The 24,759-nt window shown below is 40.5% G+C and overlaps 1 protein-coding gene across 1 annotated transcript; it reads right to left on the bottom strand.

Annotated features, from left to right (window-relative positions):
• On the bottom strand, nucleotides 1-24,072 carry LOC122845074 (voltage-gated potassium channel subunit beta-2). Its single transcript, XM_044141079.1, has 14 exons — nucleotides 22,484-24,072; nucleotides 8,299-8,342; nucleotides 8,182-8,219; nucleotides 7,944-8,023; nucleotides 7,709-7,753; nucleotides 7,244-7,288; nucleotides 7,116-7,159; nucleotides 5,791-5,877; nucleotides 5,610-5,695; nucleotides 5,396-5,516; nucleotides 5,205-5,299; nucleotides 4,955-5,075; nucleotides 4,130-4,218; nucleotides 1-2,695 (listed from the first exon to the last, which is right to left on the bottom strand). The coding sequence occupies exons 1-14, from the start codon at nucleotides 22,807-22,809 to the stop codon at nucleotides 2,606-2,608; spliced, it is 1,311 nt and encodes a 436-aa protein (XP_043997014.1). The 5' UTR covers nucleotides 22,810-24,072; the 3' UTR covers nucleotides 1-2,605.
• Nucleotides 24,073-24,759: the final 687 nt, after the last annotated feature.

Genomic DNA, 24,759 nt, shown 5'->3' with positions numbered 1-24,759 from the left:
AACAGCTTGGTAAAACTTTATGAAAAATAGGCATGAATGTCACATGTTCCAAGTATTTCAGCTGCTTACTGTCTGACTGTTTCATCTGAAACATTACGCAGAGTCATGGGATTATTTCAGTCAGTTCTGCAGCTCCAGCTGAAACCAAACTCTTGGTTCGGGAAGAAAGGGAGAAAACACATCAGGTAAGCTTCAGAGGAATGCACTGTGCTCTGAATGTTATCAGCCTGGCTCAGTTAGAAGAAGCAGAAACCTGCAGGTGTTTGTTTTGGTTGATATCATGCAAATAATGAAAAGAAAAAAACTTGAAAAGAATCTGAAATACTTTAGTGATTAGGCCACAGTTTGCTGATGTCTAATAAACAAGCTAAAGTTCATGGATAAATGTTTTACTGAAGTACCAAGTGATTCGGTAGCCGGACAAGGGCAGCTTTTCTCTGAGATTCCCGGGTTCTGGGTCGATACCATTCGTCCTGTTCAGCTTCTCAGTCACAAAAACCTAAAAACACCAGATTTAACTTCTAACCCCTCATCTTGCTTTACGTTTTTAGGTCTTAACATAAAAATATTCGTGAGAATATACCTATTGACCTAATCAGGATATTAATATTTTTGTTTGATTGTTGTTCTTCTTTTCCACTTCCTGTTAAACCTGTTGAAACAGTAGACACACTTTTAGTACTTTGTACATCCCCCAAACACGCCAAAAGAGATTCAGCCTTGCAAAACCTGCAGAGATGATCTGTAGATTTTCTGTAGATGATCTGTAGGTTTCAGCAGTGAAAGCTGAAGATGGCCATGGAGGAACGCTGGTCCTCTTCTATGTTCAGATGTTTTAGATCATTATCCAGCTGAAAGGCTCAATAGGAACACACTAGATTTTTATTTTAAGTAGTGTGTATATTAGACTTTAAAATGTTCCCTGGGTCTTTACAAGAGAAACATGCCGACATGTAAAGAGCATCTGATGGTGGTCATGAAGACTTTGTGCTGTAAAAAACAATAATTTTGTAATTTCTCATTTGTTTCCTCAATTCAAAGAAAAAAAAACAAAAAACGATCAAATTAAATCGTATTTAGAAAAGACAAAAGCATTTTGTGAGCCAGAACAGCTGCTTGTATGTAATTTCATGTTGCTCTGTTCTTTTTGGAAGATTACTAAAGGAAAAAATCTTTACGTCATTTGGAAATAAAGTCAACACAAAGAAGAAGAGAAATGTGTGTGTGTGTGTGTGTGTGTGGGTGTGTGTGTGTGTGTGTGTGTGTGTGTAAGGGTCAAAGGGATACAGAAGGCGTACTCTCAAGAAATTTGAGCAGAGAAGATATATTTTAAATTTCAAGAAAGAAAAAATACATTTGCTAATTCTTACCCTGGGGCTCTTTGTGTCATATTAAATTTTTTTTTTTTCTCCTACGGTTGGAAAAGTACAGTTTTACCACAGTGTGTCCAGAGCTGTCGCCTTCCCACCCTTCAGCTACCTCAAACCTTTTATTCTAGTACAGTCTTTACAGTATTTTTCATCTGCACTTTTCTGTGCAGTTCAAGATAATACAAAGGGTATAGGTCAAAGGTCAGATGGACATGGAGTTGTCCCAGGATTGCTGGGACTCTTTAAAGCGAAGCCCCAGCAGCAGGATGTTGGATCAAACTGCAGGACTATTTGAGTAAAAAAAGAAGAAACAAAACGAAACATTGGCTTACAAGGGCACTGCAAATCTACATAAGCCATAAAAGCCATGCCACATTTACGCCCGATTGGGGGCTGATTCTCTCTTAAAGGGACATGCGCACAGTTTACAAACAGAGGAGGCAAAAAGACTTTGGGAAAGCAGCAGGGCTGGGAAAGTCTTCATAAACTGCACCCACTAATAATATCTGTTTGCATTTTTTCTTTTTAAAGTGACTTTTGCTAATCAAAATAAATGGTTAATTTTGTACTGCTTTATCTTTTTTTTATTATTTTTTTTTTTTTCTTCTTAAACTAGGCTGTATGATGATTTTTTAATTTTGTTTTTTAAATTTTACTAGTAACCCAATGTTCCCAACCCTGTAAAGCAGTGAGTGTTGCAGACCAGTCACATGCACATGATGGGAAATGTTCAGCTAGACGCATGGGTGCTAACCTCTGTCTCTCTGCCTGCTGGCTAAACATCAACAAACCCAACTCCCCCTCGCAGAGCCGCACGTCCAGTAAAAGCACCATTTAACCAGAAATGTTGCATTCAAGCAAAAGGTGGGATTTCTTTTCTACTTTGGGCCACGTCCTGTGCTTTGACTGCAGCTGAAAGCTGCAAAGGTTTCTCAGTTCCTGTGGACAGCAGAAGCTTGTCACTTTGCGTCTATGTAGTCTGCAAACAATTGACAGTGAGCAATATATGATCCTTTTTGTTTTTTCTTTTTACAGGCTAGAGAAATTTTCTTTTTTTGTTGTTGTTGTTGTTGTCGTATATAATACAATTTGTTGCGCAAAAATGGGTATGCGCACAGACTGGAAGCATAATGTTGCGGAGAACATGCAATTTGAGTATACAGCAGAGCAAAAAGCGAAGATTCCCACGGTTTTCTTGTCGTGAAACGTCATCTGTCACTGTTTGTTTGGCATCTTCAAGCACGCGTCTCTTTCTTCGAGTGTGGTTTGTTTCCCAGCAGGGCGTCGATCTCAGTAACGGTCTGAGGCGTCATTTGGGATAAAATCTGGGGGGGAAAAAGAAACAGGGCAGTTTGTCAATTGTCTCTTTGAATAGCACTCTGTAATATTTTTGGTTTAAACAACTGTCTTATATGACTTCAACTTTTTCAAATATTAACAATATTTAAAAAAAAAAGTGATGTTAGCTTATTAAATGTTTCCCAGCTCACTACATAAAAGAAAGCATAGCAGTCTAATTAAATGAAACAATTAGTTTCATCAGCCTCAAACACTAACTTGTCACGAAATTATTAATCTGTTGGTAATCACACTAAACGGATATTTCACTAGCAAGAAATAAATGAACAAATATGAAATCAAAAATAGAGTTAGAGGATTTTTGGTTGGGAAGGATGTTCAGCTTTTCTTGATACAAATTCTCTCTCTCTGAGGTAAACTCATAGTTTATGGGCACAATTTGCATTCTTCAATCACCCTTTCCTATCTTGGAACCGGCTCGCGCTTCTTGCTCCAGGATCCTTCGGGTCTCGGCCTCGATAATCACCGGCGGCTCAGACAGCCGCGGTACGCCCAAGGAGGTCACCCTGAGGCTGGAAGGCTGTTTGCTGCGTTGTAAGAAATGCGAGAAAGAAAACTTCCTCGAAAAAATCTGGGAGAATCAAAACAGCTCAACCAAATTTTGAACTGGTTCGGATTTGTTTGTTGACTTGACTGAGCTCTTCCTCATCACTCTCCATTGCACTCTGACTCCCATCTCCAGAAAGGTGTAAGGAAAAATAAGCAATCATATATATATATATTTAAAAAAAAAAAAACATTTGTTCGTTTCTCCAGAGTTTAGAGAATTCATAACATGCCCGGTAAGAGAACCGCTCACCGGACCGGCAGGTTCCTTCAGAGTCTGAGATTTCACTCTTAGAGGAGAACATGTGAAAGTTCAACACACGGTATAATTTTTCTCAGTTGCTTTTCTCAAATCATTTTCAACATTAGCAAAAAAGTAAGCGCATTTTTCAAAAGAATTCATACAACCAGCAAAGCACCATAGATTACCTACAAATTAAATTGTTTTTTTGAGTTGATGTTGTTTTAGTTTAGTTTTGTTTTTCTGTTGCCTTTCATTTTATTGATCTGTATATTTTCTTCTATTGTATATAATTGTTTTGCTTTTAATGGAATGAATATCAAACTAAAACAACAATTTTCTCTATCAGTGAGTTTATCAGAGCCTCAGACTGACAAGTCATTGTTTCATTTTGTACAGATAAGACAGTAAAATTGATTAATTGTGTAATTATGTATTAATTACAGAGAGAGATATACAGTTTTCCTGCTCTGCCCAAGTCTTTTGTAGCCTCTGAAAGCTTTTCCTGGATTAACAAAAGTAATGTGACAAAATGTAGAAGAATTCAAGAGGTGTCAGTATTTTTGTGAGGCTCAGCAGAAAGAATACAGAGAAAAAAGGAGAAACGTTTTACCTGGAGAGCTCCGAGGTTCTCTAGTAGCTGGTCAGTGTTAGAAACACCCAGAAGCACAGAGCTGACACCCTCACTTCGCAAACACCAGGCTGCAGAAGATAAACACAAAACCATGAGCTGCTGACTTACCTTGAAGCACTTGTCTTCATTCCTTCACTGTCCAGGATCTGAATGCCAAATCTGTTCATTCTAGATGGAAAAACTCGCCACAGAATGGTAAAAAGCTAATCGATGTTTGCATTTGGTTTGGGGACGATGCATCTAATGGCACAGCTGAAAACATGCTAATGCGACTTTCCAGAGGCAACACTGGAATATACAGAGTACATCTGATGAGATGTCCTGGTGAGGAACATCACAGTAAGCAGCTACCAAAGATAAAAACAATTAATGAAAGTGTACTTTAAATAGATGCAGTACAAATCTTGGCAAGACAGTTTCTGAAGATCAATGGGGGAAAAAATAAAATAAAATAAATCTAAAAATATCCAGAAATGTTTTCATTTAAGATTGCAGGATTATGCAAAAAAAACAAAAAACAAAAAAAAAAACTTATCCAGAGGTCTCACAAATTAAAATAATGATGAGTAGTGTAGTTAAACAGCAGCTAATTATGATCATAACATTAGTTATTATTGAGAGGGAATCGCCCCAGTAAACAACTACTTACCTAACACTGACCATATCTAACGTGAAGAAAGGCTCTTTGGCACCTGATATAAAACCTACCAGATTTCAGACACGACTTTCTTCTCACACATCACTGACATGAAAGTGGACATGTTTTATGTTGTCGTCATAAAACCAGACCCTTTGTCATGGTACCTATGGCCAACTGTGCGGCGGTGCAGCCCAGTCTGTCTGCCAGTAGATGGAGCTCCTTGATTTTCGCCAGCTGCCTTCTGCCTTCCTCGCTGTTCACCCGCTCCTTCAGCCACTGGTATCCCTTCAGCAGAGGCAACATTGAGGAAAATCTGTGACTTTTGCACTGGCATACTGCTGAGGTAGAGAAACCTAACCGGGCTTTTACTGAGCGAGAGAATTCCCCGACGAGAGCCGCTTAACTCAAACTGACCTTCATCGCTGCTCTGGAGCACTCGGGCACGCCGTCGCTGTACTTTCCTGTGATTAATCCACAAGCAAGTGGAGACCAGGTCATCGCCCCCACACCTGAGAGAGAGAGAGAATGAAACCCAGTGAAACATATCAAATCCTTTATTAAACTCATCCGAGTGGCCAAAGTTTCCAGGAACGTGGACGCCTCACCGATCTTGTGGTAGAGTTCAGGAAGCTGCACCTCAACTTTGTCCCTCTGGAAATAGTGATACTCTGCCTGCTCACACACAGGTGGGATCAGGTTGAACTGTCGCGCAACGGAGTACGCTTCCTGAAGACCGAAACAGAGCCAGAATGAGCAAAGAGGAGAGCTGAGGGCTGAAAACAATGAATTTGTATCGACTGCGGTTTTCTGAGTGTGCACCATGATCTCCATTGCGCTCCAGCGGGAGGTTCCCCAGTACATGGCCATGCCCTGGTTTATTACAAATGTCATGGCCCGAACAATCTCTGGAAAGTCACAGTATTAAGCAGGTTATTAAAGGACACGTCTCTTGAAGTTACGTTTTACTGACAAATATGTTAGAGACACGTCTAAAACGGACCTTCCATCGGACTGTTCACGTCATTTCTGTTGGCAAAAACTAAGTCCACATAATCGAGTTGGAGCCTTGATAAGGACCCTCGTAAACCTGAGGAAAACAGCAGTCAGACATTTAGATTGATAGACTCAATTAGGCACAAGTGTGTTTTAAGAGAAAGCTTTAATTTGCTGCTGATGACCACATAAGAGCAACGCACACAGGTTAACAGTTAGCAGCTGCAATGTCCACGCGTCTCATAGATCTTTGGTAATGCTGTTAACAAAAGCTCTGAGGTGAACATTAATCCCATCATTCAAAACATTTTGAGTAACATACAAGTTGCTACAATTTAAAGAGGATACAGTCTCCCAGGTTTTGGAGAAGAAAATTTTACTTAGACTAGAATTAGTGGAAAATAAATAAATAAATAAATAAATTCAAGAGATGAAATTGTTGTCTGCAATTGATAAAAGCATAAGCACCGATATTTTGTTTACAGTTCTGTACAACCTAGCAGCTAGCCAAAAATTAATCAGTTTTGTAATAATAAAGAAAACAAACGTGTGTTTTATGTTGTCGTCATAAAACCAGACCCTTTGTCATGGTACCTCACTTCGCAGTGTTACCGTGTTTTCATTGTTAAAAACACATTTGAAAGAAATGTTGAGGCTTTTTAAAATTCAACTAAGATATTTAGGATCCATGTTGCAAAAGATGACAAAACAATGTAGAAGGAGAATCTAATACAGAAACTGCTTTTGGGAACGTTTTATGAAAAACAGCTTTTTGAAAATTAATTAGAACCTTACCAATGTTTTTTACAATTTCTGCTCATTTTTTGTGTGCTTTTATTGAGATTTTGATCATTTTTCTGGTGATGAGATCCAAGTTTTTGAGGTCGGAAGGCCAGCTTGCCATCACCCTAATTTTTAGACTCTTTGTTGGAATAAAGCCGTGATTCAGGCTAACCTAACCTAAAACATTAAGATTATGTCCAGTCAGAAGAAACATGTTGATTGAATTTAGAAATTAGTTAGAGCCCTGTGCTTATTCTTGTACAGGTTAATAAAGCCACATGTACTTTTTAATTGTTCAATTTAAATACAATTGAGCTCCTTCCTACCGGAGGAAAGAAATTAATTTCCTTTTATTTGTTTAGATTATGTTTGTTTGCGTCTCATAATTTACCTGTCAGTTGTTTTTCTCTGACATTTTAATACTGTGTTTTATATTTCTCCTCTGCTATTCTGCATGTTCTAATTTAAGCAGAACGAAAAGACAGAGAAGAGACTCAAACATAATTGTGGGTTAAAATACTTGAATGTTAAGAGCAGAATGTGTCTTACCTTCAATAATGTGCTTTCGGGAGAGTCCTCGCTCTGTTTCTGCTCTGTGCAGTGATAAAAACAGACAATAAGGTTATATTCATATGGAAAGTACTGAAGAAACAATAAATCCTTAGAGTTGGACTTACTGGCCTCCCCAGTAGATTTTTGTTGTGATGACAAAACTTGAGCGCCTAAAAAAGGACACAACTGTGAGTTTACACCTATAGAACCTAAAAAAGGAGTACATTTTAATTTGGCTTATTTTTTCTCTTCAGGTGGAATAAAAAGCTTTTAAGTTCAAAAAGGAATATGCCCTCGGTTCACTATGTTGCAGTGAAACTTGGGTGAGTCAGCAACAAGGCTCTGATCTGGGAGTTTATTCACATATTATACGATGTTTATTTAATGGTTTTATAGTTTGCATTAGGTCAAAGCTCTATAGTTTTCTAAAGTGCATACATTTCCCTTGAGATTGGGTTTAAAAGCAATGTGATGCATTTAGAGGAGGGATTATCAGCAAATGTTTAACGTAAAATAACAACAACAAAAGCAACATTTGTAGGCATTTTACATCCATGTGAGTCAGACAGAAAAAAAATGATTAACATCACCTCCACCCTTTCTTTTTGATAATGTTCCCTAGGGTGATTTCCGCTCTGTGGAGAAACAAATCAGAGATTAGTCTGTTTTTTTCTTAAATCCTGAGCCTCCATGAAACCATTTGGAAATTCAACATATTATCTGTACATTGATGAATGCTCTTCTTAGTTTGTTTATCACAAAAAAGAATGACAAATGTATCGATTGCTGAAAAGACGGAAGAAAAAATAGATGAAGTAGTCTGACCTTCCTGAGGCGTACACCTCTGCCGTGTCAAACAGGTTGACTCCATTTTCAAAAGCGAGGGTCATCAGGTTCTCCGCCATCTGAGGGAACGCAAGTAATTAGGCAACTTTGGAGACAACCTAAACATTCACGGCAGCACATGAAAGTTATACGAGTAGACATAAAATTCCTACAGAAATTTGTTAGTTCTACAAAAACCAGTGGGAGAGGGAACAGGAAACAGCAGAGCTGCTCTCACCTCATCAGAGATCTGAGATCCAAATGTCACCCAGGTGCCTGAATAGCAAGAGACGGCTTGTTGGTGTGGAGGATTTTAAAGAGAGATTAATTTTTCAGTGCCTTCAAACCGACTTACCTAACCCGAGGCAGGATACACGAAGGCCGGACTTCCCCAGGTTCCTGCGAAATAAAACACCCCACAGTGACAAACCATTTCATGAGTGGACATTTAGTTCTTTGATCATTTGTTGGTCTTAAAGCCCAAAACACCCAAAAGTATATTAAAAAAATGAACATATAATGAAAAAACTATAATGGCAGGTGCAGAAAATTGAACATTATTTTAAAAAGTTATCATCAAAAAGTGAGACTGCCTGTTTTAAAACTGCATTTGAGCATTCAGGTATGGTAAATTGATGCCACAAAGCAGTAATCTCAGAGAAGCAAATGTTGTTGCCAATCAATCTGGCGCGGTTTCTACATCCACTTCCAAAAACAATTTTTGTATCCAGCAGTGAGAAACATTATTCACACCTGGAAACTATTCAAGACAGCTGGACAACTATCTGGAGCACAAAAACAAATCCACAGAAGAGCTGAGAAAGGAAGAAATCAAGGTTTTTTAGGATTCAGTCAGTCAGGGTCCAAGCATCAATCAAATGTTGCATCTGACCTAAGCAAAGTAAATCCCACGTCTCACTGTGGTAGCTTCCCTTCACAAAGAACAATTATCACTGACTGATGAACTTCACTAGATGAACGAGAGAGAAAAGAAGAGTAAAAAACACTTAAAACAATTAAAAAATGTGACAACGGTATAATTTTCTTTAAAGGGGTGGTATTATGTATTTTACAGCACAATCAAGAAATTATCAGGGTTTCCATCAGTGTATTATAAGCCTGTCGGGCCACCAAGCTTTACTTGTGCCACCACCAGACCAATCATTGATTTTTTATTTAGGTTTTTTAAAAATTTTAGCATTTTTTAAGACTTTGTAGTCGGTGTTCAGGTATTAATCTTCCGATAACACGTAATTATCAAGTGATATTTTCAAATTTCCCGTCAATTTTTAAGCACTTTTTAACTCAAAAACACGACTTGACGCTGGATGAATGACTGCCCTGGAGCCCAACCACCGGGCTTAACAAGTTTTCTGAGAAACCTTGAACTATGTTATAAAAATACTGTATATATCAAATATAAGTTAAAAGAAATATGAATTCGCAATTTAAGTCTTAATTGGGCCTCTGTCTCTTTAAGAAGCTCCTGCTCTTTCCAACACTCCTTTCAGCTCGTCATCACAACACCGTTCCTCCACTAAGCCTTTGGCATCGTTCTGAGGAGCGTTGCACTGAGAACTCATTCTTTATCATCGGCAGATGAGCTTAGTAACTTCACCAGGTGTTTGCTAACTGCTGCTGCTGCTAGTCTGGTGGAGCACAAGGCGGAGCTCAGGCGCTTCTGCACCCTGAGCTGTTGCCATGGGACACAAAAGGATCAAAGCAACAGTCCAGTCATGTTTTTGATTAGGGAATGACATTATAACATTATGGTTTAAACCTCAAAAAAGTTGATTTTACATATATATACGTCCAATACTGCATATTTGATGTCACAGTTAAGCGATACTTTGTATTAAAGTGACAAAATGAGGAAACGAGGTGTAACAACCTTTGCATGGCATTGAATGCTATCTCTATTCTAGGCATGCACTCTTCCTCTGCAGCTAAAGTGAAAGTTTCTCCTGCCTGAGGTTAAATTTGATACCTGTGCCTAATTACTTTTGAATAGGCGACCTTTATTCGTTATATGTGAACAGTTGTGTGGGTCGCTAAAACCACTCCGGGGAGCAGGAGATCAGCTCCTGCTAAAAGCTTCTCTGGTCTTTATGATAAATGACCCAAAATGCCCCATAAGCTATAGAGGAGTCCATTACCCAGCTTGCCACCTCTGATTATCCAGACAGCAGAGTGTTGCAAGCTCTGCAACACTCTGCTGTTTTAGAGGCAGAGAGCTGCCTCTAAAACAGCGGCCTGTGGAGCTGAAGCTGACGTGGGCTTCATGCTTGCTCTCCTCCTTTAAGCTCGCTCTCCCCCATCCCAATTAGCCGAGGAGCCAGCTGGAGGGACAGCAGAACTGCTGTGGTGAAACTCATCGCTGCTCGTCTTTTCATCTCCTCCCCTCCGCTGCCTGTCTGCCTGCGTCCGCACACAAAACGGCCAAATGCAGACAGACAGACTGTCAAAGCATTTAGACACAGCCAAACGAGTCCCGCTTTTATTGTCCCTGTCTATTTTTAAATGCTGGACGTGGAACTATTTATAGCCACCCCCCTGCATATCTGAGCGTTTGCGTGTGCAGCATTTGTCGGTGTATGTGGGTGTCAGATGCAAAGTGTTTATGCCATTGCATTAAGCCACGTCCAAAGACCGCGCAGGTGAAAGGTTGGGGATGACTGATGAAGGGAAATGTGTTTGTGGGCCTCGTGCGTCGCCAAATCCTTGTATGGTGATCTGGCTCTGGTTCATCAGGCAACAACAGCTCTGCTTCTTTCACACTGAGGGAGTTCATGTAAACAAGTGGCTTTTCTTTCAAAGCAGATGTCAGATCAGTTATTTATTAATGTTTTCACTTGTTTTAAATCAGTTTTTCTGTCTTCATTTCTTCCTTTTTTCACATAACAGTGTGATGCGAGGTCACTATCTTTCTTTGCGTGTGATTGGTCGCATGGTGAGCCCAGTAAAATAAAGTACTCTCCCTGCCTGCATGGATTTTAAGCTAAACATTCAGTTCTTCCTGATGGAAATCAGCGGACTCGTTTGCTACAAAGAGCTTATTTACGGAGGACGCGTCAGCATCACGCCAGTCAGAATTAACGTCATGTTACTTTGAGGTTCATAATTATACATTTGAAGCGTTCTTTTTTGCAGCAGAAAACAAGTTTAGTTGTAGTGACAATATCCATCCACAAGCACCGTTCTTTCAGGATATTTGATCGCTCTTCTTATTGCAAATGCTGGTAAACATTTAAAACGGTTGATTTTCTTGCACAGAGCCAACTTTTGGTGATTAACATCAATATTTACTTCAAATCTCTGTTGAGTTTGGAGTCAAACCCTGACTGTTAGCAAAGTTTATCTATTCCATAACCAGTTTACATGTGTGTTTTTCGGACCATCATTCTTTACGAACATCCTACTGGGTCCAGGTTTCAACCGTCTAGCCCAGAGGTCTTCGACTCCAGTCCTCGAGGGCCGGTGTCCTGCAGCGTTTAGATCAGTCTGTCCTTCAACACAGCTGAGTTAAATAATGAGGTCATTATCAGGACTTTGCTTGTAGATAAACGTGAGGAACAGTTTGGTGTTTCCATCAGGAGAAAGGTCCCAAATACCCATCAAAATTGGTTTTTGGGACAAACACAGCGGGCTGAAAAAAAAAACAATCTGGGATGGCCCAATCCCTGTTGTAAATTTGGGGGTGTGTGCTTCTGATATTTGGGTTTATATGAAAGAAAAAAAGAAAAAAAACAATAAAAATAAATCCTATCATTTGTGATGAGAAGAATCAGATATGCTGTCCGAAGCCCATTTATAACAACAGTGCAATATTTAGAAAGTTGAACCAAATATGGAGAGTTTTAACACTCTTTCAGTGAGAGAAACTGGAGTAAATTGTTTCTTCTTTCCAAAATTCATTTGCAATGAAATCATTTAACTGTTGGGGGGGAGGGAAGCTCTTCAAATACATAATTAAAAGCCCACATTATTATTCTTGCAGCTAAATTTCTCAGCTGAATGTGCATGTAGTCGTTCTGAGAGAAACTTTCAGGGAAACTGGAAGGTGTGTTCCATTTTCGCAACCTGTTATTTAGCCCAAGGCTAAATAACTTCCACAGGCGAAGCATAACAACACCAGCCTTTTTCCATACTTTCCTCTTCAAACCGCTCCACAATGACAAACACAAAGGTTATTATGTGCGACAAGCACAAAAACAAAACATGAGTCAGCATTAGGAGAATGTCAAGCATCCAAGAGAGCCGTTACACAACTGCAAGTCTCTCTTTTGCCTGTACGCTTGCATCCCATACGGTAAGGATGGGAGAGCATGATGCGAGTGTGTGGCATGTTTTGCCGAGCGTTGCGAGTTATTGCATTGTTGCCGGGAGCAGAATGCAATGGCGTGCAGAACTGGGCGAACCGTCTTGATTGCCGTGTCCCATAAAATCTTATTTTGTTTGTTTGTTTGTTTGTTTCTGGGCAGCGGAGGACGTCATTGTTCCTGTTTGTGACAGCTAACCCCTCCACCGCCATCCCCGCTACACACACACACACACACACACGCCAAACCACCGTCCTCCTCCTCCTCCCACTCTTAACTCCACAGCTCTCTGCAGTGCTGCAGTCTGCTAAATTACTATCAGAGAGTCTGGAGAGACACATGCTCACTCCTTTCCTCTCGCCACCTCCGTCATGCCTCTTCCACTGTATCACCAGCTCACCCATTCGAACACACGTCAGCAGACAGCTCGGCCCATATTCAGCAATAAAGAAAAATGAAAACCAACCAAAAAAAAAAACAAACAAAAAACGGACAAAATCCTAAATGTGCAGGCTGACAGTTGTGAACGTTCACGCTCAATGGGAATTGCGCTGGAACGCAAGGACAGATCTACATGTGGACACGCATGAATGCACTCGTGAGCAGGGCACACAGATGCTTCTCTGTGGCCTCTGAAAGTGTGGCTTCCTGCATTCTCCTCCTGTGTTTGTTCATTCATTTCTGCTTTCCTGCTGCCACAAATCACAATCTCCAAATAAGATGATTACAAAGAACCTGGATCTTCCATGCATAAATTGTTAATGAGGGAAAAGGAAAGAAACGCAGAGGGAAATGTAGACACACACCCCTCCACACCCACACGCACACACACCCACACACGTGCACTGTCATGGTGTAGTCAGCATTTTAACCTGTGCTGACATTTACACTTAGTTCTCAGCCCAGACAGAAGGAAGGTGCTGGATACAGATGGTTAGGTGCAGATGATGGAGATTTTTTCCCCCCCTTGCAGTTGTCATAAAATGCCACACACATGCTGAGCAGGCTTTTCTCCAGAGGGAAGCACATCTAGATATTAATAACAACCATGTCTGTGTGTGTGTGTGTGGGCGTGTGTGTGTGCGTGTGCGTGTGTGTGTGTGTGTGTGTGTGCGTGCGCGTTGGTGCTTATATGAGCATTTTCTGAACACTAGCTGTGGGAATATGGTGGAGAGTCTGTTGTCTTTTAATAACACTGTGTTCCAAGCTCTAAAGGGTCAGTTCGCCCAAAATTAGATTTTTTTTTTCTCACATCCTGAATGTTATCTATTTTTTTTTATATATATATATATATATATATATATATTTTTGCCACCTGTTCCTGGTTTTCAAACTTATTAGCTCCACTCAGAGATAGGAGGAGGGGAGACCTCGCCTCGGTTCTGTTGATTCTGGATTTGGACTTCTCCACATTTTGTCACATTACAGCCGCAAAACTTCACTCTATTTATTCATGGGATTTTATGTGAAGATACTTTAGATTGGTAGAAAATCAGAACTATCTGAAAAAGTGTGGCATGCTTTTGCATTCAGGCCCCTTTTAAACCAATTCTCAGATATAACATAGAACACGGTACCTTGGAATCTATGAGGGTAATTTAATCACAGGATAAAAACATCTGAGATCCTGTATTGGCTGCTTTGAAAATGCCAGCCACTAGTTTTCAAGTAGTGCTGTGCGTAGGGTATTTCAGTTTCCCAACCTGCATTTTCTTTGGAAAATTTCAGATAATTTCTTTAGAAAAGTCCAGAATTATGTGAATTTCTTTCAAATAATTTGGACTGAAAAATACAAAAATAGTTGGGCAGGTTAAGAGAGAAATTAGATACTTGTTAGTGGGATTAAAACACTCGACACTGGGCTTTAGGTTCTTGACCCTAAATCTACACCCGGAGCATTTAGATTGGAAAAGTAGATATCATATTATGCACATGTGCTATAATGCCTTAGTTAAAGTCTGGTTTTAAATCAAAATCCTTGCATTTCAGAATTATGCGCCATTATGTGTTGGTCTAATACATCCATCTATCTACCCATTTATACAATATAATTAATGACACAATTCCTAAGAAGAAGTAATATTTCTTTTTGACACAATGCAGCGTCAAAAATAAACAGATAAAGCCAGTTCTTCGGTTCGTTAGCAGATTCTGTGGCGACTTATTTTGTTGGCTGGACTAGACTGTTTAATTCTGACACAAGGGTTTTGTTTAAAACTCAAACTATTTATAAACTGTTTGGCTGAACACTGTTTTTTTTTTTTTTTTTGCAAGTAATGTGAAGATATTTTATTCTGAGATGTACAAAAGACAGTTTTACAAGTAGGTCTGTACTATTTATAAAATACACATGCTGAGAGTGAAGCAAGTGGGAAAAAGGCCAAAAATCGCTCACTTTCCCTCGCATGCAGGCATGGACACACGATCTCAGCCGCCCTCCTTCGATTCTACAGTAACCATAACATTTTCTCGGTCGTCGTGACTCCTCTCAGCTCAGAATACATTTATTAAAGCTGCCTGGCATTGGGAGATATTTTTATGGTAATAGACCTTTAAAAAAAAAATAAAAAATTAAAAAAAAAAGCATGTTAATAAATGCATGTGTGGCTCCGTCCCTGGTTGAAGGTGGGGAGGGAACATCAAGTCAATCTCAGAGTCGTGTCCACAAGTTCAAGAGTTAATAAAATTGATTGTGTGAAAATGTCACCACCCTGAACTGCTGTTGGATTTCTGGCAGACAGAGGAAGATGAATACATTGATGTGTCATTTTCCCCAGACAGCTACCTCATAAATGACAACTCGATGAATTAAAAATGATGAAAAATATCCAGTGGCATAGAGTTTATCCTTCACTTCTGTTGTTTTCTTAAGCCTCAGTGATTTAGACTGTTCTGCTGCTTTGGATCCGTTTTATTTTAAACTCTGTGTTTATTTTGAGGAGTCTAAAGTCAGGCTGAATTCAGAGACTGTTTAAGTTTCTCAAGAGGAAAATGTTTCCTCAAACTGCCATGCAAGGTGTTTCCTTATGTTGTACTCAGAAGACAATTGTTCATCAACTATTTTTGTGCTTTGAACTTTGAACTGTCTTGAGGCTGTACTCAGAAGACAATTGTTCATCAACTATTTTTGTGCTTTGAACTTTGAACTGTCTTGAGGCTGAAATGTGCTATAAAATGAATTTGAATGATTAGGAATGTACAATGTAAGCACAAAGATAAAAATATATATATATATATCCGGATATTCTGATAATGTCAATAGCCTTTTTTATCTTTGGGGGAAAAAAAAGATGCAGTTCTGTTGTAAAAGAATATTTTAGTAACCAAATACTCTATAGAGTATTTTTACGATTAATCGAGTAATCAGAATACTCTCTCTCTTTCTCTCTCTCCTGTTTTTATTCGCTCACCTGCGTAAATACACCAGCAGCGCTCTTCTCACCATTAGCTGTCCCCACGCGTAGGAGAAAAGCCGTCGGACACCAAACATCGCGCCAAGCAATTTAAGAATGCTTATTGGTCCCCATAAATCGATGAAAACCCTAAAACATTAAGCTGCTAGCACTTACAACTTACAGGCGGAAGTGAGAGCGCTGCCCAACACGAATAACGACCCGGCCGGAACACGGTGCGCAAACGAAGCTTCGAGGCAGATAGATTTTCCTAGAGAAATTTTAATAATTGAGAGATTAGAATCATTCGAGGAATCGTTTCAGCCCTAAAAAGATGATTGAGTCCCGTTAGCGAGTCTTACTCCTTTCTCGTTGGACTAACTTCAGAGAGAACTTTCTCTCGTCACAATCCATCAGTCTCTGGGGAAAAAGTTGTTCTTCCTCTCTTTCAGTCGTGAGATGTTTGAGGAATCGAAGTCACCCAACATCCTCTGATGGCTTCCTAGGTTCAGGACATCCCATTTCTTAATTCTCAATCAGCCGTTTGTGGATTTACTAGTATGTTTGACATGCTTTTTGCATCCAATCTCTGCACCAAGCTAAATCTCTGTAATTTGAACATGGCGAACTGTATCCTAAATAAATGATGGACGCGTCATTAAGTGGAATAATTGAGGGGCATCATGTGGAGCAGAGATTAGGACAGGCGCCAAACCCCAAGTTCAACTTCTGTCCTTATCCTCACTTCTCTCTGTCCACTTCCTGTCTGATTTCCGTTTAAAAAAGGCCACAAGTGCAAACCGCCATACAGTTGCTGTTAGCCTGCGACTTAAAATAAGTATATGCTATGAAAATAAGTCTTGAACAGGGAAATAGTTCTTAAGTTGAAGCTTGTTAGGTGGCACTTGGTTCTAAAAATATTATTTGGGACAAAAAAAGTTAAATGCTACTAGCAACATGTAGCCACACAGAAGAGCAACAGGCTAAACGTTAGCTACAAACGATGCTCATTGAAATTAATATATTCAATAGCTAACTGTTTTAGCATAGGTTGTACAGTAACATTACAAGTAGATTTAATGAAATATAAACCACAGGAAGTACAAATAAATGATGAATCACTACAGTGTTTGCTACATTTTAAATATTTGGCAGCCATATTGGATTCTGAGGTAAGAATAATGACTTTAGGAGTCCTTCCTATTTATTTTTCCAACCCTGAACGAGAAAAATTTCACTTGTGAGTCCAAGTGAAAGACAGTTTTTAAGCCACATCCTTCAGCTTAAGAAGCAGATATGAACTTTTTAAAAATGTCTTTATGAAACAGACAGCAGTCGTCTACAACATGTTCAAGGTTAAGCTAATAAATAAAATGTTAAACTTAATTTCTAAATCTCTGTCTGAGCCCATCCGGACGCAGGAAAACATCCATGTCTGACTTTGACAAAACCACTAATTCAGTGGAAGTGATGAGTATTTTCTGGTGGCGGTCCAGAGCAGCCCTGCTGATGACTGCAGCCATCAGCAGTTAATTATTGACAAATCCATCCCTCGTCAAACAACGCTGACCCAGAGGTCGCCTCACATTTTGAGGGGATTAAGTTATCTGCTTTTAATGTACTTCTTCAAGCACACAAGCTGCTGAACTTCTTAAAGTACAGGTAATCAAAGCACTGTTTGGGTAAATGATTTAAAATTAGAAATTTCAGGATTGGGATTAGGATTTAACTGCAGGTGACAAAATAAGCGGGCAGAAAAAAAAAAAAAGTCTCATAAGTCGGGTCCTGTTTTGATCACGTGCCAGGATGAAATGAAGCAAGTTAAGATACAGTGGGGGCTTCGCCTGAGACATGCTAGCCCTCATGGTGAGTCACTAATCTGTTCATCCAACTGGAAACTCGGCTACAAAAACCCAGAGACTGGAAGAGAGAGGAGAGCTGAAGGTCAGAGCTCCAGCAGCTGCACTCTGTGATCTGAAAGCCACACGAAGCATTTGTTTCCCTCTGATTATTAATCATTGGAACAATACAAGGCCAGATTGCTTAATTACAATTTAATTTATAATGATGATGATGACAACTCTACTATATGAAATGAATCTGTTTTTGGGTTTGTATTTTTTTACGAGTGTTTGGGATTTATTAGGGCTTGTAAGTAAATGAGTCTTGCTTGAACTGTGTTAGAATCACTTAAAAGAAACACTTTTACTTATATATGTTGCTACTCCGGTGACAAATTATAACTAATACTAACAGTTCACATGTACTTTATGCAGTGCAAGCGACATTTCAGTGGACATTTCTGTCCTCATTTTAGTAGGTTTGTGGCAAAAAGGAAGGAGGAACAATTAAAAAAAAAAAACTATTTTGTAGAAAATCGCTCAAATTTTACTTTAGTAATGATCTACTGCCAAATGAAACTGAATATATCTACTATAAAGGTGAAATAGAAGAGATATTGTAACCTTTGTAAAATATAACTCCATCATTCTCTCCTAATGCAGTAAACACAAACTCCTATTGTTTTCAACATTTAACTTTTCAAATAAGACTTTGTAGCAAAATTTTTATGCTAGTAGAAGTATATCACTTCCTTAATGTCATGTTTTTATGAAGGGAGCCTCTCATTTTGACCCAAAAAAGACATGCAGCTGTGATAACACCAAAACTTGGTGAATGACAATACGCAGCGACATTTCCTTTCAACGCATTCTTTAGTGTTTGTTTGGTCTAATCATTAAAAGTTCAAATAAAAGTCGCTGACGGTGGTAACCTGATAAAATGTGAGAAGTTCCAAGGTTATGAATACTTTTTCCAAGGAACTGAAGGTTAAAATGTCAGAACAGGTTACATTGTGATAAACCACAATGATGGAGGCAGATTATTCAAAAATACTGAAATATTCATTTGAGAAACCGCGAGCACATTTTTCTGCACGGAAGGCAAAGACCTCACACTTCGACGCAGCGGTAGGATGTCTGTCTGTTTTTAATCTTTCCTGAAGTCCTGTCAAACATTATTTACGCTTGAATTATGCTTGACTTTTATTTGTTCTTTGCGTGTTACAATGTTGAATGCTTCGCTACTCACATAAAGTCTGTGTTTTTCTCCTGCATTAATGTAAAGGCATGCAGACGACTGCTGCTGCGGCGACGATTTGCCCGGCAGCCATTAACTCACCAACATCTGCTAGGAACCGCGGCACAACAGGCTATTCTGCATATCGGCAATTTACAGACAGGAAGAAGAGGTTAAAAACAGGCTTTACTAGCAGGAGTGAGCAACAAATGTTTTTCTAAAAAAAAAAAAATTAATTAAAGGTTTTGCAAAATTGCTGGAAAGAGTTGATATCTTACTAGATATCTTTAAATCTGGAGATTAAAGCTGATGCAAATATCAAAACCAACTCCAATCTATATACCATATACATTAAGAGTTTGTATTAACAAACCGTATTAACCTTTAAAAAGCTATCATGGAAATGGAAATAATCTCCAAAAAGCGCTAAAAAATACACAAACCTTTGTGGTTACAATCTAGCAAAATGCGAAAAAGTTTAAGAGTTATGAATGTATCTTCAATCCACTGCGGTAGGTGAGAGAAATAAGGTTTACATAGCCCAAGTTTCCCTGTGAGGAATCTGACTCAAGAACATCCCAGGAAGACTTGAACACACACAGAGAGAAACACCAGAACGCTGGACTTCACAGTAAGAAAGCTGGAGTCGAGGGCTGCAGGGATTCATGGGGGTTACGACAGCCAGCAGGGGCCGTCGTCTGTCACCTGCCGGTGAGTGACGAGTAGCGAGTTTAATCAGATGTAGGAAGTGGCTTAGAAAACGTGTAGTCAAACAGGGTGAGTGGAGGCAAAGATGTGAGCCATCTGGAAAATGGGATTAGATCAAAATTCACTACCAACTGCTCACTTCTGCTCTCGTGCAGCACTCGTTTGGCTTCAATCAGTGTCATGCTAGGCTGCCCTCCCAGATCGGCTCAGAAATAAACCGTCTCATCTGAGCAGTGCGCGGACATGTTTGCGCGCTCTTCGTGGAGGAGATTTTAATATCCACCTCATCTAGAATACAGCCTGATGACGCTGGAGCTCAGACCAGGCTCAGTAGCAAGGAGGGCTGATAAGAACGACAGCCACACTCACTGATTAGAGAGAATAAGGAAAAAAAAACCTAAAAAACTAAAGGCAGTGCCTGGGGAGTTGCCAATGGCAACCCTAGCTGTCCATATGCTGTATAGACTTATTGTGGCGCTGCGCTCCCCATTAGTGCCACTCCTTTGAAGAAAGCAGAACAAGCAGAATAATCTGACGACGTCGAGTGCAGTTCTAAAAAGGACAAGCCACTAAAGGAGATATCCCAGTTTTGTTTTGAGCCTCATTCCCTTTTTAAGCATCCAATTAAATGAACCAAATTGCCTGAAGAGAATGGCAGGAATTCAATCAACCTGATTACTAGAAAAACAGGTCATTAAAACTCTCCTCCGAGTTACTGACTGTTCCAGTCAAACTAAACGAAACACATGAACTGGGTTCTGCATCAAACTGCACGCTTGGGGGTTTCTGGATGCACGTCCGTACGAATGGGTCTTACACCCCTGTCAGAATCCCCCTGTGCGTCAAAGCTGCATGAGCTGCTGTTCTTATCACGGCGAAGGCTCAAATCCGTCAAACTGAACCGAATCAGACACGAACAAGGCTTTCCGTGCCGTTTATCTCGTCAAAATTTCGTTCCTCCTTCATGACTCGGAGCTGGATTTTTGCAACTAAGGTTTTTCCGTGCAGACGACGCTCAGTTGAAATGCTGTTTTATGAGAAAGGAATGCTGTCAAAGCTGAGTGACCCGGAGAGATGCTGCAGGAAGCTGCTACTGCTGTAAGGATTTGTATTAATCTGCAGCAAGAGGCCGGGGCGAGATCTGCATTAAGTCAAGAGGCCTGTTTGCTGTGGATTATGCTTTTACGTCCATCAGAATAAGCATTTCTAGGTTTTCATGTCATATTTTGAGGTTAGAGAAAGTGCTCACTCTGAGAGCTGCTTCCCATCTAGCTAATGGAGATATGTAGGTGGCGCTTGTAGGTAATCAGAGGCAGATTGGTTTTTTTCACCTCATGCTCACCTGAGCAAAAAGACGATCGAAATGGAGACAAAAAGGCTTGAGCTTATCACCTGTCAGTATGATTTGTTGAGAACAGGGTCTGAAAAAAATGTCTTAAATTAAAAATAATTAGATTTTCCGACTTTTAAATATCTTAAATATGTTCTGACTTTTTTATGCCACATTCTATGTTGTCTTTTACTGGGATTTAAACTATTAATCCAATTGGTTTTGGAGTTTGTTTTGTTTTTGGGAGAAATACTTTGGTAGCATTCTTTCATTGTGTGAGTTGTCGTTCTAGTAAAGATATTTGGACTTTACTATGTGTTCTTACGAAACTAGGAAACGGTAAATAGCCACGCAGAAAGCCATTTAAAATCAGGAATCCAGCACCAAAACAAAATGAAAAACATTTCCTCCTCCTACCAATTCTGACTTTTTGCGGTTTATTTTAGGAAGTCAAATCAAATTTGTCTTTATTCAAGCAGTTTTTTCATGGGAAATTAGTATTTTTGTTCAGGTTTGGTTCAAAAACAGGGAAATAGCCAAAAAACAGCCTCTATTTTGTAACTTATTTTCTACCGAGTTTGAAACTTTGACTGGAGTCACAAAAAGTCATATTTGACTTGGTTTAGATATTAAATGTGCTACATATCACCTATTAGTAAGTAAATAATTATGTTCACTTATTTTCTTGGGGGTGGGGCTTCATTTGAAAAAATGTTTATGTTAGTGGATGTGAACTGTGTAAAGTTTCAGCGTTTACTGACTGCCAAGTTTTATCAGGCCACCAGATTGTGATTTTCACGAAATCTTTAGAGTCAGAAAACACACAGGAACAGACCATTTTGCATAAACCATACCCACTTGCAAAATAGCCAACTCAGTCAGTTTGGAAGTGGAGGACCAGGACTATGTAAACAATTATGATTGGTTTGTAGCACTGTTGCTTCGCAGCCAATCCAAAATCATGAGAGTTGAGTTATTTGGTGTCTCTAAATTGTTTTGTGATTATGCGCTTGGATGGATGTTTGTCCTGTGTGTCTCTTTGTTGCCTGGTGATTGGCTGGTAACCTTTCCAGGGTGTCCCTCACTTCACAACCTTGAGCTTGGTGTCGAAAAGCTTTTATGTTTTTACAAAATATCCACATATTTTGATAGAAAAAAGGCAAAGTAGCCAAAAACGGTTGGCTTACAGCTTACGAAGCAGAGAATAGTTATTCAGATATGACTGGGTTTGGTCGGAAGAGTTGATGTGTAAGGTGGCAGGGAAAGTACTGATGATATTCAACCAAGATAATATCAAGACGTAGTTACCATATGGCTTCCGCTTGTATAAGTAAATGGTCTGGATTTGTATTACACTTTATCAAGCCCAGAGGACTTGAAAGCACTTTAGACTACATTCAGTCATTCACCAGTTCACACACTGATGGTGCTGAGCTACTGGATAGTAGCCACAGCTACCATCTGACAGAGGTGGTCAGAGTGGGAATTGAACAAGCAACCCGCTGATTTAGAGATGAACTCTTACCACCATTGCCATCATCGTAGCAATCAACAACTGCCCACAGAAGGAAGACTAGAAGGAGATATTGTGAGTGGTGGTACTTATTGGTTCTTTAAGAAAAATTGGAAGTACTGTCCCTAATCGCTCCCTCTGTGTCCAGACCCAGCCTCCAGCCGTGGAGGCTCTGCTCCGCTCCTGTGGCCCATACTCACCTGTACTTCATGTTGGAGTGCCGCCCGATGGCCTCCTTCATGTGGGCATGGCCCTGTGGAGTCTGCCGGGACCCGGGGCCGTCCCTGTTCTTCACAGAGCCTTGGGAGACGTAGTTACCGTTACCCCCCTGTCCACCACCACCTCCTCCTCCGCTGCTACCTCCTCCCGATCCACTACCGCCACCACCTCCTCCTCCTCCTCCTCCTCCTCCACCGCCGCCTCCTCCACTGCTTCCTCCTGGAGGTGGGGCGGTGCGAAGGCCACAGAGCCGGTCCTCACTGCGGCTCTTCAGGTTGTGCTCAGTGCATGCGAAGGAGACCTGCATCCTGACCTCCGCTCTGTCCTGCACCGAGAGTCAGAGACGTGGGGAGCCTTTTTTTGTTATTGTGGTTGGAGGAGCGTGAGGAGCGGAGTAAAATGGCCAGTAATGTCTACAAACCACTGGTTCTGTTGTGGCAGTGCAGAGATGCTCATGCAAAGGGCTCAGACAGGGCAGGTCACAGATTTTGGCAGAGAGCTGGTGCGAGCAGGCAAGAGTCCAGCCTCTAACATGACACACACCGAGTTACCGTCTGCTCTGTCTCCTTTCTGTTGATGCAGAGCTGGCAAAGGCGGACTCTGAGAGTTTTCACACGCACAAGATGCATCGGGGCTGCCCTCCAACAACCATCAGGTGGGGGTTGTAATCTCTCAGCAGTCCTCAGACGAATGTGGGGATGTGGCGGTTCCTAGGAAGCCCCTGCGCTGTGCTGTGATGGATGCCCTTCCCCACACTCATACACAGGCTCCTTCGGCTTGTGTTGGGTGATACAGCACTTGCCAGCTTGCTGTTTTTCTCTTCAGCTAAGGCTACTTGAGTCTGTCTTGAGCCGAGGAGCTGCCGCAGCAGGAGAGACACAATCACAGCCACTGGCATCCTCACTCCAAGCGTCAAAAAAGGGCATCTTTTTTATTGTGGTCACTGTAATTAACGCAGAGCTTGGGGGTGAGGGGACGAAAAAAAAAAGACTTTAATGGCTCCAATTTACATCGCGAAGGAGGAGAGTCCCGTACAGGATTCACACATTCAAAGCCCGCCGATGCAGCATCATCCTCATCATCATCATCGCTTCACGCAGCACCAAATTGATGGAAGGAAAGAAAATCGGCAGCCAAATTCAGCGGCGTTACCTTTAGCGCATCAAGTTGCTCATATACCAGCAGCGGCTGCAGCGGGGGGTTCCTGCGTGGCGGCAAAATCTCACGGTGCACGGATGAGAAAGAAATGCCGGCATACTGGCCTCTCCCCCCACCCCCACACACACACCTCCTCCAAAATAAAAAATCAGCTTCAGCAGGCGGTTGTTTTAAGGCGTCGATCCCGCCTGTCGACTCTCCTTCAGTTTTTCCTCTGTCAGTCCCAGAATCAGCCGCTTTTTTTTCCGTTTGCAGAAGCGCCAAAATGTTCACGACACAGAAGCAGTGTGATGGTTTGGTGGGTAACTCTGTGCGTTGCTCTCTCTCAGTCTCTGTCTCTCCTCCCGGCTGGACGCTCTACATTTTTCATCACAATCTGTGTTGCTGCTGCTGTGACAACACTTCTTTCTTCACATCTTGGAGCCAAACCAATGGTTCCCAACCGTGTGCGTCCCCACACTACAAAATCTGTCACATTCATTCCCAAAGGACCTGACATGACATTAGTTATTCTGTTTTTTTTTTTTTTGGGGGGGGGGGGGGGTTAACCTTTTTTTTGTTTCTCTCATCTTGGTTTTTCCACATGTGGCTCCCTGTTTTTAATTTGTCTGCCACACCCATGCTCTAAAGCAAAGCAGCAGGAACATTGTTGGATTCAAATAAATAATCTTGTAATAGTAGAAAAATCTCACGCCTATTAAATGTGAGAAAAAAACAAGCCCTTGTTTTGATTGGTCAAGTAAAAATTGATCAATTAAAAATTGATTGTTTCTAACAAGTTTTATTTTTTATTTTTCTCTGAGGTTTCAATTCATTTTATAACTACTGGCACTCCTACAGTTCATATTTTGTGCGACCCATTTTTTTCTGTAACATTTTAAAGGCTTGGAGTAAACTTGTCTATAGATAGAAGATGTCCAACATGAGGTCCGCAGGCCGTTTGTGGTACATGGAATGATTTTTGTGGAGACAGCTAACATACATTTTCTCTAGGAAGTTGTCCTTCTGCAGTATAGAAGCTGACTTTTTAAAGGCTTTACACATCTTTATTTGAAGTGCACAGTCTAAGCTTCACATTTCACTGTAACAGTATGTATCA

The sequence above is a fragment of the Gambusia affinis genome, linkage group LG15, assembly GCF_019740435.1.
Source record: "Gambusia affinis linkage group LG15, SWU_Gaff_1.0, whole genome shotgun sequence".
Classification (NCBI taxonomy): Eukaryota; Metazoa; Chordata; class Actinopteri; order Cyprinodontiformes; family Poeciliidae; genus Gambusia; species Gambusia affinis.
Note: the sequence above shows the minus strand (reverse complement) of the source record. Positions and strands in the feature narration are given on the sequence as shown.